General features: G+C 40.1%; 1 protein-coding gene across 3 annotated transcripts; it reads left to right on the top strand.

Moving 5' to 3' along the window:
* Nucleotides 1-10226: 10226 nt before the first annotated feature.
* Nucleotides 10227-14054, top strand: LOC102075687 (uncharacterized). 3 transcript variants are annotated; one of them, XM_025904535.1, is made up of 6 exons: nucleotides 10227-10666; nucleotides 11495-11632; nucleotides 11918-12257; nucleotides 12336-12506; nucleotides 12882-13003; nucleotides 13105-14054. In XM_025904535.1, exons 1-5 carry the CDS (start codon nucleotides 10653-10655, stop codon nucleotides 12990-12992), a joined length of 774 nt encoding a protein of 257 aa, XP_025760320.1. In that variant the 5' UTR covers nucleotides 10227-10652; the 3' UTR covers nucleotides 12993-13003; nucleotides 13105-14054. The 3 variants fall into 3 exon arrangements, with proteins under 3 accessions (XP_025760320.1, XP_025760321.1, XP_013123029.1); XM_025904536.1 differs by having other exon boundaries at nucleotides 11918-12209; nucleotides 13125-14053; XM_013267575.3 differs by lacking the exon at nucleotides 10227-10666 and adding an exon at nucleotides 11020-11130 and having other exon boundaries at nucleotides 11496-11632; nucleotides 13125-14054.
* Nucleotides 14055-14480: the final 426 nt, after the last annotated feature.

Raw genomic sequence — 14480 nt, 5'->3', positions numbered from 1 at the left:
AGCTCAGGGGGCAAAACAATCGCATGAGTGCTGCTGTTTGACTGAGGAAGAATAAAGTAGTTGTGGTAAGTCAATCACATGACCACTTAAAGACAAAGCAACAAGGTGATATATACCAGTTTATAAATTGTGTCGATAGGCCACGTAAAACCAGAGTCATGATAAACAATATATACGCGGCGTTTTTTCTTCAATAGTTTCGCCACGTTAGCGCTAGCAAGCATGCTCTGCTTATGAGCAAAACAAAAAAAAAGTTTTAGGAGTGACGGCGAGAGAGAGAGAGCAGGAAAAGAGAGAGCGAGTTTTGAGATTTGTGACGTTTAGCGTGTTTGGAGTGTGTAGTTAATGTGTTGTCTTGTGTAGTTAGTGTGTAGTGTAGTGTATAGTTTTGTGTTGTGTGTCAGAACAATGAGGCGACTGCTGTCTCCAGGTAGAAACCGGAGTGATACACCTGCTGCTGTCAGACCTGCAGGTATCAGGCTGTGATGTTCTCCTTTGTAGTGGACAGAAATTATGTTTTGGAGTGGCACAAATAATTTGTGGCATCTTATTGATGAACAGCTGATTGTTCTGTAAATAGTTTGAAATGGTTATTTAAAAAAAGGGTAAAAGGTAAATGGATGCAAATAACTTTGTTGTTTGCAAAACTTGTGCATAGGATTTTAAAATTGACAATTAATATTTGCATTTGAAGTTATGAAATATGATTCATTAAACATGTTTATGGTTGTTACAGTTAAAAATATAACTTTTTCTACTCTGATTTTATGTTTTTGTTTGATTTTAGATCAATTCTGGTTATACAGTATGACAAAATGAGAACATAACTGTAAATTCAGGCACGTGAGGTTGCGCTAAAAAGAATGATACCAAACAAGGCAAAGTAAATAGTTTTTAAAGGTAAAATGTGGAGGGAAAATCAAGAGTAGTAAAAAAATGGCCAATTATACTCTGGACGCCAGAGGGTTAAACGTTCTTTGTTTTTTTTTTAAAGTAACGCAATAGTTACTTTTCCAAGTAATTAATTACTTTTAGAATATTGTAACTGAGTTACTAACTCAGTTACTTTTTGAAGAAGTAACTAGTAACTATAATTGAATTACTATTTCAAAGTAACTTGCCCAACACTGGTACTCAGTCAGTACATATTCAGTAAATGCAAATTATTTACATGGCAGTGCACTACAGGCATAAATCTAGACCCCTATATAAAACATTATGGCATTATAGCAGTGACAACTCCTCCACAGTAGCAGGTGGGATTTTTCTTTTCTGAGGACGGCTCCTTTTACCTTTCAATACGGATGGTCTGTTTATGTTTTGATCAAGAGCCTTTTTTGGGCAGCTGAAGAGGAGAAGTCTATCTTATGGCCAACCTCTGACTGTATCTTGGTCATATTACCAGGCAAAACCCAGTATGGAGGTTCATCTGTAACAGGCCTTGTGCCACAGATCTGCACTGTTGCTTCTACATTAAACAGAAGAGCAGCGACATGTGTGCAGGTCTCCACGACTCTGGCCATACAGGTGCAGTGGGCGGCTTCAACCTTCCCTGTGATGCTCACAGTGACCCATGGCTGCAATGCTGTTCATTCAGTCTTTGAGAGTGCAGCACCTGAAACACACCCAGACAAAGTTAATTTAAAGACAAGAACTATGAGCCAAGGCCGACATAAATGTGTTTTATCTACTTTATTATAAATGTAACAAAGTGTTTAGAAAGTTAGCACATACATGTAATTTTTCATTTCTTTATGTGTCCATCTATACAACGCTGCATTTTATAGGGTAAATCTGCCTGTTCTCTGTCAGAAACCTGCCTGCAGAAAATGAACCTAAAGTATGTAATGCAAGGATGTAATCACTTTAGAGATGGAGAAAGCATAAAGTGACAATTATGAATCACTTAATATGATAAGGAGATTCTGCAGGTCATTAATCAATGTATAAAATTAAAATAAAATGTATTTTTAGTGACACAAGATACAAATATTGAAGCAAGATCTATAATTAGAATTATTTATAATAAATATGAATAAATCAGTGCAATTTCTTTAACCATAAAGAATAACTAAGTCCTTCAGGACAATGTCACATCAATGCACTGAACTCACTGTGTTATCCCTCTAACAGCCTCCACATGTTCTCACTGTAATTTCCCCTCATGAATGAATTTATGCTGCACTAATCTGAATGTTTGCAGGGAAATCAAACGCATTTCACACGCAGTACTCAAGCTGACTTACCTTTGTTTGAATGACAACTTGTACGCGCTGACTCCACAGACAAGGTACGAAAATATGTCAGGCTATGTCAGTAGCGGTTGCTCTTCAGGGTTTCTACTCCACGGCAGTGTTTCATACGGGTCCACATTTCCAATGCACGCAATGTTCTGCAAGTACCGCCTCTGGACGCAATCGGTCTCTGTACCGTCCGTTTTCTTTGGAGCTGCTTTTAAGCATGATTCTTGTCGTCGTCGTTCCAACACTGTGTCTCTTTTGATTCGTAGACCCCGAAAATGGCGCCGCGCTCCGCGGCGTGACGTCAACTCCAAAGCCCTTTTAACCCTAGAACACTATCGCCGGGTGATTTATACCCGAGAAAATACATTTACATGATTTCTCCCTCCTCCAGCTGTTTGCGTGTCGAGGAGCCTGTGCCTTCACCACGGAAGTCTCAAATGTCCCAGGAATGGGTGGACCAAAGACCAGCTTTCCAGAGTCATTATTTTGTTTTAGGAGGTTTATTTTTCATTTTGTTAGACATGGCACAGTTGAAAGTAAAAGAAGACCACTCTAATTTGTCATGTGTTGTCATATTTTGATATATTTGATTACTTTTCATTGGTTATATTATATCGGGTAAAAATCACCCGGCACTAGTGATCGTGTTACTATTTATAGCGATAGTGTTCTAGGGTTAAAGCGGGAACACTGGCTCAGCTTTCCTACCTCCTTACTCCCAGCTGGACCACGCTGCATCAACAAGTGATTGTCTGTGTGTGGAAGAGTGATGCCATTGTACACACTGTAAATATCTTCTTCTTCTTCAGCTGTGTGGGTGGAGAAGCTTTTCTGTTAGGGAGACGGTGTCCTTCTCACCTTCAGACATGAGATTAGAAAGAGAGGGAGAGAGAGTTCAGATTACAGTGCAGATATGAATGAATGAATCCGTGCTCGTCCTCACGGCTCCTGCATGCTTTTAAAAAAGTGTGTGTTCAGCTCTGATCTCCAATCTGTTCTTTTCTCTCTTTGTTTCTTTCCTGGCTTCATGATCATCATCACACCGTCTGAGGCTCCTAAATATCCATGTTTGCTTGTTTCACTTTCACAGTTGAACTCTGGGAGTCAAAGATGTTTCAGCTCCAAACTCACTGAGAGCTCCTCGTGCCCACCACGTGACCAAAAACATCTTTGTGCTCACGTGCTGCACGTGTCTGAGACACTTTAGTTTGAAGGAGACAAACTGCAGACGCAGCATTTCCTGTTCCTGAGTGGAAACCTGAGCATTTGAAATGAGCCCCACAGGAGAAGCTGTAGGTGACAGAGATACTCACAGACTCACTGACGTTACAGTCTGTTAGCATCACGCAGTATCACAGACACAAGTGCTGAGAGACACACAGCAGACATGTTGACTGGAAACATATCAGACTGAAATAAAGCAGAAGCACATGTTAGCACATGCAAATATGATGTGGATGTGTTTAGTGTGGGAGCAGGACTCACCTGAGACACACCTGTGTGGATGATGCTGCTTCCTGCTCTGCTCTTTCTGCTGATTCAGCTTCTTCATCACGTCTGAGGCTCTGTCACAGTTTGTTTGTTAACATCATCATGGACACAACACAAGCACATTTATTTGACATTTTCTATGATTGTGATTGATGTGGATGTAGAACATGTCACTATTTCATTGTTTAATAAAGTAAATGTTCCATTAGAAACAAAGACAGTAGAATTATAAACAGAGTTTGAAACATGAGACATTTGATGGAAGTTTGACCTTATTTGACCTTGAAAAAGAGCTCAGAGCTCCAAAATGGCTCTAAAGAGCGTTATTATCACTTTGACCTTCAGATCCATCTGTTGACCTTGAAAGTGAGGTCAGAGGTCAGATGTGAGCTGATATTTGAATCTTCATGTGCTCCTTTCTACATGTTGATGATCCACAGCACACTTGTTCCAATCCTAGTTTCTAAGTTTGAGGCTTTTTCTCAGTTTCCATCAATAAATGATGAAGTCGACCTTGAAGACTTGGGTGGATGTGAGCCAGATTTGAATAGATTGTTAACATGAGCCCGCTCTACACCCCTACAACGTTTGATCAGAGTTCATTCACAACTATTCGAGCTGTCGTGTTCACACACAGAACGACACGCACACACACGCTACCAAAGACATAACCTCTGTTTTCAAGGTGAGCTAAAGCTACAGGTGTCACATCAAACACTCACAGGGAAAACACCAATCACAGCACGCACACATATACTGAACATTACAGAGAGAATTATTAGAGATCAGCTTTTATAAGATTTATTCTTCCTCAAAGTTCCAACAGAGCCAAACAACCCAGAGGGAAATGTCCGGGTCCTCCCAACAGCCAGTGAGCTTCTGTAGAGAGGACACGTGAATAAAGCCGCAGTGATCCAAAAACACACAAACAGCTCTTTGCTGCCTTTGACTCCTTACTTGATGCAACAGCTGATGCTGTCAAATAAAAACAAACTTCATGTTGACAATCAAACTGATCTTTATTCTCTTTCTTGCAGAAAGTTTCATTATTTCATGGGCAGCTGAAAGAAGTAAGAAGTGCAGAATATGACAGGAAATAAGTGGAAGAACAAAATCTTCATTTCCTCCAAGTCTTCTGGGCCTGGATGTGATGGAAACACTCACTGAGTCCACTGCTGTGCTCATTACTGAAGCTCATAATGCAGCAGGTAGTATTGCACATTTCCAGGACTGAAACATGTTTGAAACCTTGGAGGATTTCCTGCGTTCTTCTCCAGGTCATTGAAGCAAACTGCTGGGCCTGAGCGGGCAGTTTCCCATCGAGTGTCCAAAAACTCTTTAACATGGTGGAGATTTCATAGCCACGCTGTAACCATGCTGTATTGAGTATTGATGTTGCACAGTTTGATCACCAGGGGGCGCTCTGCAACTTCCCTGCTGACAAAACGAGTTTGAAATGTCACAACAACGAGTGATGGGAGCAGAGTCAGGCATACTGATTCTTGTGTGTAATCTATGACACCAAATATGACAACATCAGTTTATTTGTCAAAGGTTTCATAGATGACACAATTTGGACCATTCAAATCCTCTAAAACAGCCCACTGAAGGAACAATGGGCTGGGAAGGGTTCCTTCAGTTGGTAAGTTCTCACTCTCCAGATTCATCTGACCCACTATCTCCTCATTGCCACCACACCTCCCCAGGTTCTTCCCCACTGCATCCACCGAGCCTTCTAGCTTTGTTGCTCTTGCCATGTGTGATGGAGATGATGGCGCCCAGCCCGATGGAGGCAACACTTTACAGTTCAGTCGAGCCCAGTTGATGGTCCTGCCTCCACTGGACTCAACCTCTAGCTCAGCCACCCTCTGCTGGTCCCTTATACTGCAGAGATAAAAAGTAATTTTGTCAAGACTGAATGTACTTCTATGTTTACCAACTGCTCGGGAACTCCTCAGTCCAAATTGACTTTATGGTTCATGAATGTCAACTCAGGAAGCTCCTGCCGTGACCTCCTCTCTGTGAGCACACACACACACACACACACACACACACACACACACACACAGAGAAAGAGAGAGAGAGGGAGATCATCAATGCGAACAAAGGATTGTTGCAGCTTTTGGATTTCTTTGGATGTGTCTGTTGGATTTTAGATGAACAGTCACATAAAATTCGTTCCAAATTTTTCGCCTTTGCTTCAGTTAAGATGTCTTTAAATCTACGATACCTTTTTTTGTTCGAAGGGTTTATTCACATAGTAAAGAAGCAGCTAGGGAACTCAGTAAGTAGGAACAACAATAGTTTAAGGACATTTTCTCAAATAAAGAGGATTTCATCATCCGCAGTCTTTGAAAACTGCAGGATCAGTAGATTCACAGATGATGGATAAAGACTTCAGAGGTAGAGGTACACTTCATGTACTGATTACAGTTCAGAGACATGCATTAGGTGCACACTTGGGCATCTTTTATTTAGCACAGTTATATACCATTGTGGATTTTGCTATATGAATGAATATATTTATTTTAAATCAGCAACATCTAGAGGAAATGTTTTTGGATAACAGATGAGTCACGTTTTAAACACTGTTTGAATAATCAAACAGACATTTATGAAGTGTGGGCTATAACAGACATTGTTACGTTCCCCCCGAAGGGGTCTAGGCATGCGAGTGAGGGGACCAGTAACAAATGAGTCCAGAACAGAATGAAAGGAGAACAGACAGGTGTTATTAGTAAATAAAATAGTCTTTATTATAAATAAACCTTAACATAATGGGCCGGCAACGCCGTTTTACCAATAACCCTTGGAAAAAGGAAAACAAAGGTTACAACAACAAAGAACACTCAATCAAACAAAAACTCCACACCACGAGGAGGCACTTCCAGGGGCCCACAAGCTCACCCTGTCACCAGCAGCAGCTAGCTTTACTGCTGCTGAGGCCCACAAGCCCACACTACTCACGTAAAGCAGCTATACTGCTTCCACAACTCCACACTTCAGGCAGGATAACCACACACCAAGAACACAAAGCAGAGACACCAGAGAAAGCCACCCTCCCACACTCAGTCCATCCCCAGCTTATATAACCTCAGAGAGGTGATTGCTGACTGGGCCCAGGTGGTAAATGAGGCCAATGAGCAGCAGCTGTGTCCTGGGGAGAGAGAAGAAGCGAGAGAGAGACAGAAGGGTGGAGCAAGAGAGGAGGAGGCGGAGAAAAACACCACGCCCACACAAGGGCAGTTTCAGGAGGCCCAGCTAGGGCCGTAACAGACATGCTTACCGTGTGAAAGGGCATCTTGGAGCAGAGAAACACGCCGTATTGTTGCAGTTCTCTTTTGCATACACTCAAAAAAATGAAATTGGGTGGTTGTCAGTGTTGGGGAGTAACGGAATACATGTACCGCCGTTACGTATTTAAAATACAAAATATGAGTAACTGTATTCCGTTACAGTTACCATTTAACAAGGTGGTATTTAGAATACAGTTACTTTGTTGAAATAAATGGATTACACGGCGGTACTTTCCTGTTTCATCTTGTGGCGGGTCAGGACTGTTTGGGTTTTGTTTGACAGCTACGTTCTGTTGTTCCAGGCGGCAGCGTTACGGTTGCCATGGTTACAGGGTGACGCTCTCTCTCTGTGTGTTTCCTGGGTGAGAGAGCGCCTTTTTGTTGTTGTTGTTGTGCTAAGCTAATAGGCAGAATGCTACAGGTATAGCTCTAAAGAATGTAACATCATGGGCAGTGTAGTCCGTGTTGCAGGGAGAATGGACTGTCATACCCGTTATGTGTCTGTGAGCGCGAGGAGGGGGAAAAAGGTGAGTGGAAAAGTACGAGCTGTCATCGAGCAAAAACGGGAGCTGGAAGCATGTAAATATAATAATAACCACCGCACCGCAAGAAGAGTGCCTGACAAGCCCAGCTGTAAGTAAGCTATTAAGACTCGACTGTACACTGTGTTCGTGTTTTCCTCCAAAACAATAAGTTCCGTTGGAGCAGCCTTTCAACGCCTCTCTCTCTCTCTCTCTGTCACGATCTGGTTGTAGGGACTCAAGCGCAGAGCGGTTAGATGTCTCCAAAAAACAGTTTATTTACGGCACCAGTGCACAATATATACAGTGAAGGGAATCCAAAACTCCAGGGAATCACAGGGTAGCTCTCTCACACTCGCTCGCGTCTTCTTGCCCACACTCACACACGTTCACATGGCAGGGAGGTCGCAGGTCCGGGAGGGAAGGTCTGAAGCAGAAGAGGAGGGAAGTCACAAACTAATCACAAATCACAAAGCACAAGTTCACAGGAGCTGTGAGAACACTAACGTCAGTAGTACAATCATCCAGCGACGAGAGGATCTGTGTTCCAGCCTCAAATAGTGCTCCCGGTGATGACAGGTGATTGTTGTCAGGTGTGTGGGCCAAGGGCGGGAGCCCACAGTGAGCTCCGCCCAGGCAGAGAGAGAGAGAGCGAGAACCGAAACAACAAATGTAGCCTTGTGGGGCCGGCCGGGCAGGCACGGAGACCATGACACTCTCGCAAGCAAACTTGACCCAGACAACAAAGTAAAGCTATTTTTCGGCTACGAGCCGACACGAACCAGCTGTATTAGTCAGAGGTCCCTTTGCTATGGTTCGGAGCCGCGGACCTTGAGTAATAGTAATAAATCACACAGCAATAGTACATTCACGTAGTTGTAAAAAGCATGATAATATATTAAGTAATCCAAAGTATTCAGAATACGTTACTGTCATTGAGTAACGTAACGGAATACGTTACAGAATACATTTTGGGGCATGTATTCAGTATTCTGTAATGGAATACATTTTAAAAGTAACCTTCCCAACACTGGTGGTTGTTACATGCATAAGATCCAAACTTGTAATTTGAACTAAATAAATCATACAATCTAGTAAGAGTGGTTAGTTGCCTGGATCCAGCCACTCTTACTAGATTGTATGATGTCATCTCAACAAGAACAAATTAAGTTGCTGAATTTCATGCAGATGCTACATGATTTAATTACGTTCACCATAGAAACATGGATTTATTTAGTTCAAATTACAAGTTTGGATCTTATGCATGTAACAACCACCCAACTTCATTTTTGTGAGTCGACTCATGAAATTCACAAGATCACATTAGATGTCAAACCACAGGAAAATCAGTGGGGTTACAAGAGGCAGACAACCACACCACGTGTATGCTGTTACTATTTCTTATGGTTTAACTTGTCAAGGACAACAACATAAAGCATCATCAAGCATAGCTTTCCTACTTTTGCTAAGTCTGTATTGACAGATTAATGCCATGGTGGTTCGTGCTGTTGCCTCAGAGCAAGAAGGTCCTGGGTTCAAATCCACAATGTGGCAGTTTGCAGTGGGTTCTCTCTGCATACTCTGGTTTCCTCCACAGTTAAAAGTCATGCAGTTGTAAGGGTAACTGGTTATTCTAAATCACCCAAAGGTGTTAAAGTGCAAATGATTGTTTGTCTCTGTATGATAGACTGGCGATCTGTCCAGGATGTACCCTGTCCCTCTTGCCCTATCACTTCTGCAGCCCAGATAAAGATAAGAAGAGGGTGGATTGGAAGTTGCTGTAAATCCATTGAATTTTTTTTGTTGAACATTATGTAATATGAATACAACATGTACTACAGACATAAGTTACATTTCATTCATTCAACAAGATTATCATTGGTGTAACAAACAAATATTTTACTAGTTCATGTAACAAGACAGACTTTTGATGTGCCAAAGTGTTTAAACAATATAAGATGGATTTAAATAAATTTAATTAGACTAACGTGGTACAAACATGTTGATTGAACAAAAGTCAAATTAGTGGAATGTTAATGTTAATATTATGTTAAACCTACACACATATATCGTGTTGACACAACACAATCAAGATGGATTAATATAACATGATTTATTTAGATGGAATATAAGTGGCAAGATAAAATTACGTTCATCCAATGAATTATTTTTTTGAGTGTAAGCCACACCAGAAACGCTCTGTCAGGATAGCAAAGTCTGTGCTGTGAGGGCGGTGCAGCTGGATGGAGCCTCAGCTTCCACGCCAGGATCTGCCGCACAACTTCGCACTGGCCCCAGGGGCACGGCAAAACTTGTAAGCCCTAGTTCAGCTCCCGAAAAAGATGCTTGAGTTGTTCTTGTGTCTAACAAAATTAGTTCTAATATGTTCTATTTTTAATGTTACTCCGGGCTGTGTTGAACAAATTGAGTCAGCACATTTAAATTCCAAAAAATTATTGGTCACTTAAATGACTGGCATGTGACTAGACCGTCGTCTGGGACTCGGTGAGCGGTAAGAGGCTTAAAAACAAACTATCTACTGTCAACAAACATCTCTTGGTCTGCATTTTGTCAGAACAAATTGTTTTCCATCTTGTGCATCCGAGTACACCGATTTAGCGATGAAATTACAAACTCAAAAGTGGGATAAATACACACACACACACACACACACACACACATAAAGAGTATGGAGAAGATAACTTGACATTTGTTAAGGATGAGCTCATTGAGTATAAGTACACAGCAAAAATTGGAGTGTTAAAATGTGCTGGAGTAAATGTCTCAGAGTTGATTTTAACCCTAAAAGTGGGATTTAAACACTTTCTGACTTAAATTGTACTCAATCTTGGAGTTATTTGACAAAATGTATTCCATCAGTGTTGATTTAACTCTTAAAAGAGAAAATTCTAAATACTGTAACTCTGTACAGAGGCTGGTTAAAAATCTGAACTCTGTCATGAGTTAATTTAATAGCTTTAACTCTGTATCGAGTTAATTTTGAACTGAAGTTAAGCCCCGCCCTCCCACACACCCCCAGTGCCGCATTTTTCTTCATCGGTTGGAGCCTCATGGAAGAACAGTACTGATTTTGCACATGCATGCAGTTCTACAGGTAAGTAGAATTAAGTCAAACTAAGGTAGTTAGAAACTGGTGCTATAAATTGTATAAAATGCATTTAAACGATTTAAACGAAGAAAATACGCTAGCTTTTGTCGCTAGCAATAATGAGTCAATACAAACTGTTAATAGCCTCTAACAGATCACATTCAAGCTGTTAGTGATGAAAAAACAAAGTAAACTGCTCAGGCTGGCATTGATGCCCCTCTATTGTTTCTTTTTTGTGGAATTTGACATGTAGTTTGACATCAAAAGAACTGCAAAAAAAAAAGAGTCTTCAAACATGCGGTTTCATATAGTACATGAATGACTGAGGGTGGGTTTTATTGTGTCCTCTTAAAATTGTAATCTTGCATTTTTCAGAAAAATGTTGGTCCAGGTTAAGAATCAACAACTGAAGTATGTGAAGCTGAATGAGGATGAAGGACAGTATGACTTTCTGCAATTTAATGTAAAAGGTGTGCAGGTTATTTCTACTTTATCTGGGATAAAGAATCTGTTCACAATAATATTTGAATACGTATTGTTGGAACATCTTTTAGCAATGGTGTTGTATAATAAAGCACTTCAATTGAATGAATTATTTGAGGTTGAGGTTTGAGGTGACCTGTCTTCTGCTTCTGAGTTGTCTGACTCCAACTCAAGCTTCAGCTCACGTGCTTCAACTATAATCTTAGATGAGGTTCATGCAAGAGACGAACATTCGCTTGACTCTCGATCTTTGTTTTTCCCTCTCAAGTTTATAGAAAGGTTCCTTATTGCCAGTTTTTTTATTCTCAATGTTCATTTTTCTCTTTTTGTTTGTTTTTTTCATTTTTAATAGTTAATTGAAACTGTCTTAAGAAGCAAGTCTGGTGGTGATGAAGTAAAACAGGAATACCAAGCAACAAACACCATGAAGGATGCCACAAGGCGACAAATGGTTAACATACTTATGGCTCACATGATTGATAGTCATGGGTATGTATTCAGTGTATGTTGTGTTCTTTATACTTGTGCTAAATAAATGCATACTAATTGTCTAAATTTAAAAAACTGAAAACCTTCTCTCAGCCACCTTCCCCCAAAAGCAGTCAGAGAGGAGTGTGATGCTGTTCCCCTCGCTCAAGTATCCATATGCAGACAAAGACTATATAATAGTCAATATTTATTTACACAAAATTGTTTAATGATGGACATAAAAATTATTTGATATTTTGTTATGAGCTAAATCTGACAAGATATTCTGTGTTTTCACTTATCCAGGATGAACTTCTTTGATGCAGCAAGTGGTGCAGGATACATTTCTTGGCGTCTGAAAACTGTCCAAAGAAAGATTCGTCGTGGATCTCCAACACCACCTAATAGGTTGACAGACAGTTCATCAGGTGGCCCAAATCTCCAAAGGACTGTGAATGTTATACACCAGCTTGATGGGGATGCTTGCAAGGAGGCCATGTCTTTGCTCAACCATACTACAGACAACTCTGTGATTCTCCAGAAGATGAAGGAGACCTTTCAGCACCATCAGAGGCTTGTTAATGACCCAGGCAGAAGCGTTGGTATCCTGTCCACTTTTCCAAGATTCCTGGATCCAAAAGGACGGGTAAGTTAGAATTAATCTTTTTAATGGTTTGGAATTTGGAGCTTGCAGTTGTTTCAAATACAATTTTCTTTCTTAAAGGTGGAGCAAGACTTCACTCTCCTATTCGATGATGACAGGTTGCTTCAGAAATGGAAAACGTTCTTCAGGCCAAATGTCATAAAAGAGGGTAAGAAGCTCACATCAACACCAGAGTTGCTTCACTTCAGTCAGCAGAAGGTCATCAAGAAAATCATCAAGATGATTCTACAGGTGAGTTGTATTTTTTATATATTAAAGGTTAAAGCTGCATTCAGGGGCAAATATAATTTGTTTCTGTGTTTTTTAACATTTAAATTTATACAATTAAGACAAATTAAATCTTTGTCAACTTTTTCTAGTTTTGATCATAGAATGTAATATAAAGTCAAACAAAGCATTGTCTGTTTTGTTTGTATGACGATCCTGAACCAATAATCCTATAGATTTTTTTTCTTCTTGTGTATCTCTAAACATTGATCTACTTTTTGATAACTTTCAACAATAGATGGAAGACTTATAAGTCTCTTAACTTTCCCCTTTTTTCATCGTAAAACAGATCAGTACATTTTATGAAATGGTATTAATTTTGTGTCTTTTCATCTTCAGCCTTTGAACAAGAAATGGCATAACTGTTGGTGTTGTTACATCTCCTTCCACCACCAGGAGGACAAAGGTCTCCAAAAATCAGTGCAAGTGATGCAAGTCAGAGACTTGTAGTCTTTCATAAGGTAATTATATCATGAAATTTCAATAATATGAAAGACTTTGAGCAATCTCTTCTACATTTATTTATTTTTTCTGTATTTAGATTTCTGTGAATGATTTTCAGTTTCCTTATGTCAACCGCAGTCATGCTGCAGTCTGGAAGAGCATCTCTGCAATCAACAAGGTCGGCAACCAAACCTCCTCGCTGTCAGGCATCAGAAGAGCAAGACTGACACCTTCTACATCACCATAGATGAGCATCTCATTCCATGCCAGGCGAGCCACTCACTTGGGGCATTTGATGAACTTTTCAAAGCACATTTTGTGTTTAATTTGTCCCAAGTTAATATAAAGCTGGACTTGTTATTTGCAGTGCAGTGGAAGAAGACCTGCCTGTCTTTTGCCAAACAAGTGATTTACTTTTGGTTGAAGATGACATTTTTTTTATGGGAAACAAGTTGTTTACAGAGTGTTTTGATAACCATCTATATGCATTCAGAGTTGTACATGCCGAGGAGAGATGCATAGTGAAAATGTCAGATCTAAAGTTTTATAAACCTTTTGATATGCAAAGGTCACACGATGTTTCAGATGAGAGAGTGCACATTGTGCCTTCATTCAAAAATCTTTGAAGACAAAATGAAAGTCCTTTTTGGGAAAATGTTTTTGTGCAATGTAATTCTTTCTCAGAGTTTAAGTTGAACACTTTCCAGTGTAGAAAGCCTGACACTATAGGGAGTGAAGCCAACACTAACCAGAAGGTTAAAAATTGCATCTCAGCAGAGTCACTTATCCAGTCTCTAAAGTGTCATTTTAACTCTGTTTTGAGAGTTAAAACATGAACTCTGGCACAGTGTTAAATATTTTAACTATTTCAAAAATGTTGATTTCACTGTAAAGAGTGTGGAGCTATAAACCCTGAAAAAGTTTTGAAAATGACTCTGTGGGAGTTTATTAAACACTGGTCTTTTTTGCTGTGTATAGAGAGACGGGATTGCTGCTTCTCATTCATGACCTCTGCATTGTGCATCATGTTGAAAGTGTCCATATCTGTCCTTGTAACATGAATTATTTCTTTTCAGAATAAGTGGCTGAGAAAAAAAACATCAAAGTTGAGGTAAGTGGTTACTGTTCACCTCAACTAAACAGTGTTGTGTTTTTGTTTTTTTAACTGTTATCAGATTTCTCTTTGGGTCAAAATTAAGCCGACATCCAAGTGTCAAAGAACTGTAATGCCTCTAAAGGCCTCTTAAGGCCGGTTCTAAAACCAAGTCAGTCCCTAAAGCTTATTTGTCCCACAGATGCTAATTCGGTGACAATTCAAGTCTGTGGGAATGTGTAAGAAATGTTTTGGGATTGGACCCGTGTCTCATCTTAAAAAACTAACTTTGTTGTTACATTACAGCAATATTGAGGAAACATTTAATGGTTGGAGGTTGATCATGGAGCAGGAAAGAGGTCAAAGGGAAAATCCCAGCCACGCTTCCGGTCATGCTTCCA

The sequence above is a fragment of the Oreochromis niloticus genome, unplaced genomic scaffold (genome assembly GCF_001858045.2).
Source record: "Oreochromis niloticus isolate F11D_XX unplaced genomic scaffold, O_niloticus_UMD_NMBU tig00002388_pilon, whole genome shotgun sequence".
Taxonomy (NCBI): Eukaryota; Metazoa; Chordata; class Actinopteri; order Cichliformes; family Cichlidae; genus Oreochromis; species Oreochromis niloticus.
This window is presented reverse-complemented; position numbering and strand designations above follow the sequence as displayed.

Coding starts and splice junctions, on each gene's coding strand:
- LOC102075687 (XM_025904535.1), top strand. Junction 12,258..12,335: donor TCCTGGATCCAAAAGGACGG/GTAAGTTAGAAT, acceptor TCTTTCTTAAAG/GTGGAGCAAGACTTCACTCT. Junction 12,507..12,881: donor TCATCAAGATGATTCTACAG/GTGAGTTGTATT, acceptor TTTCATCTTCAG/CCTTTGAACAAGAAATGGCA.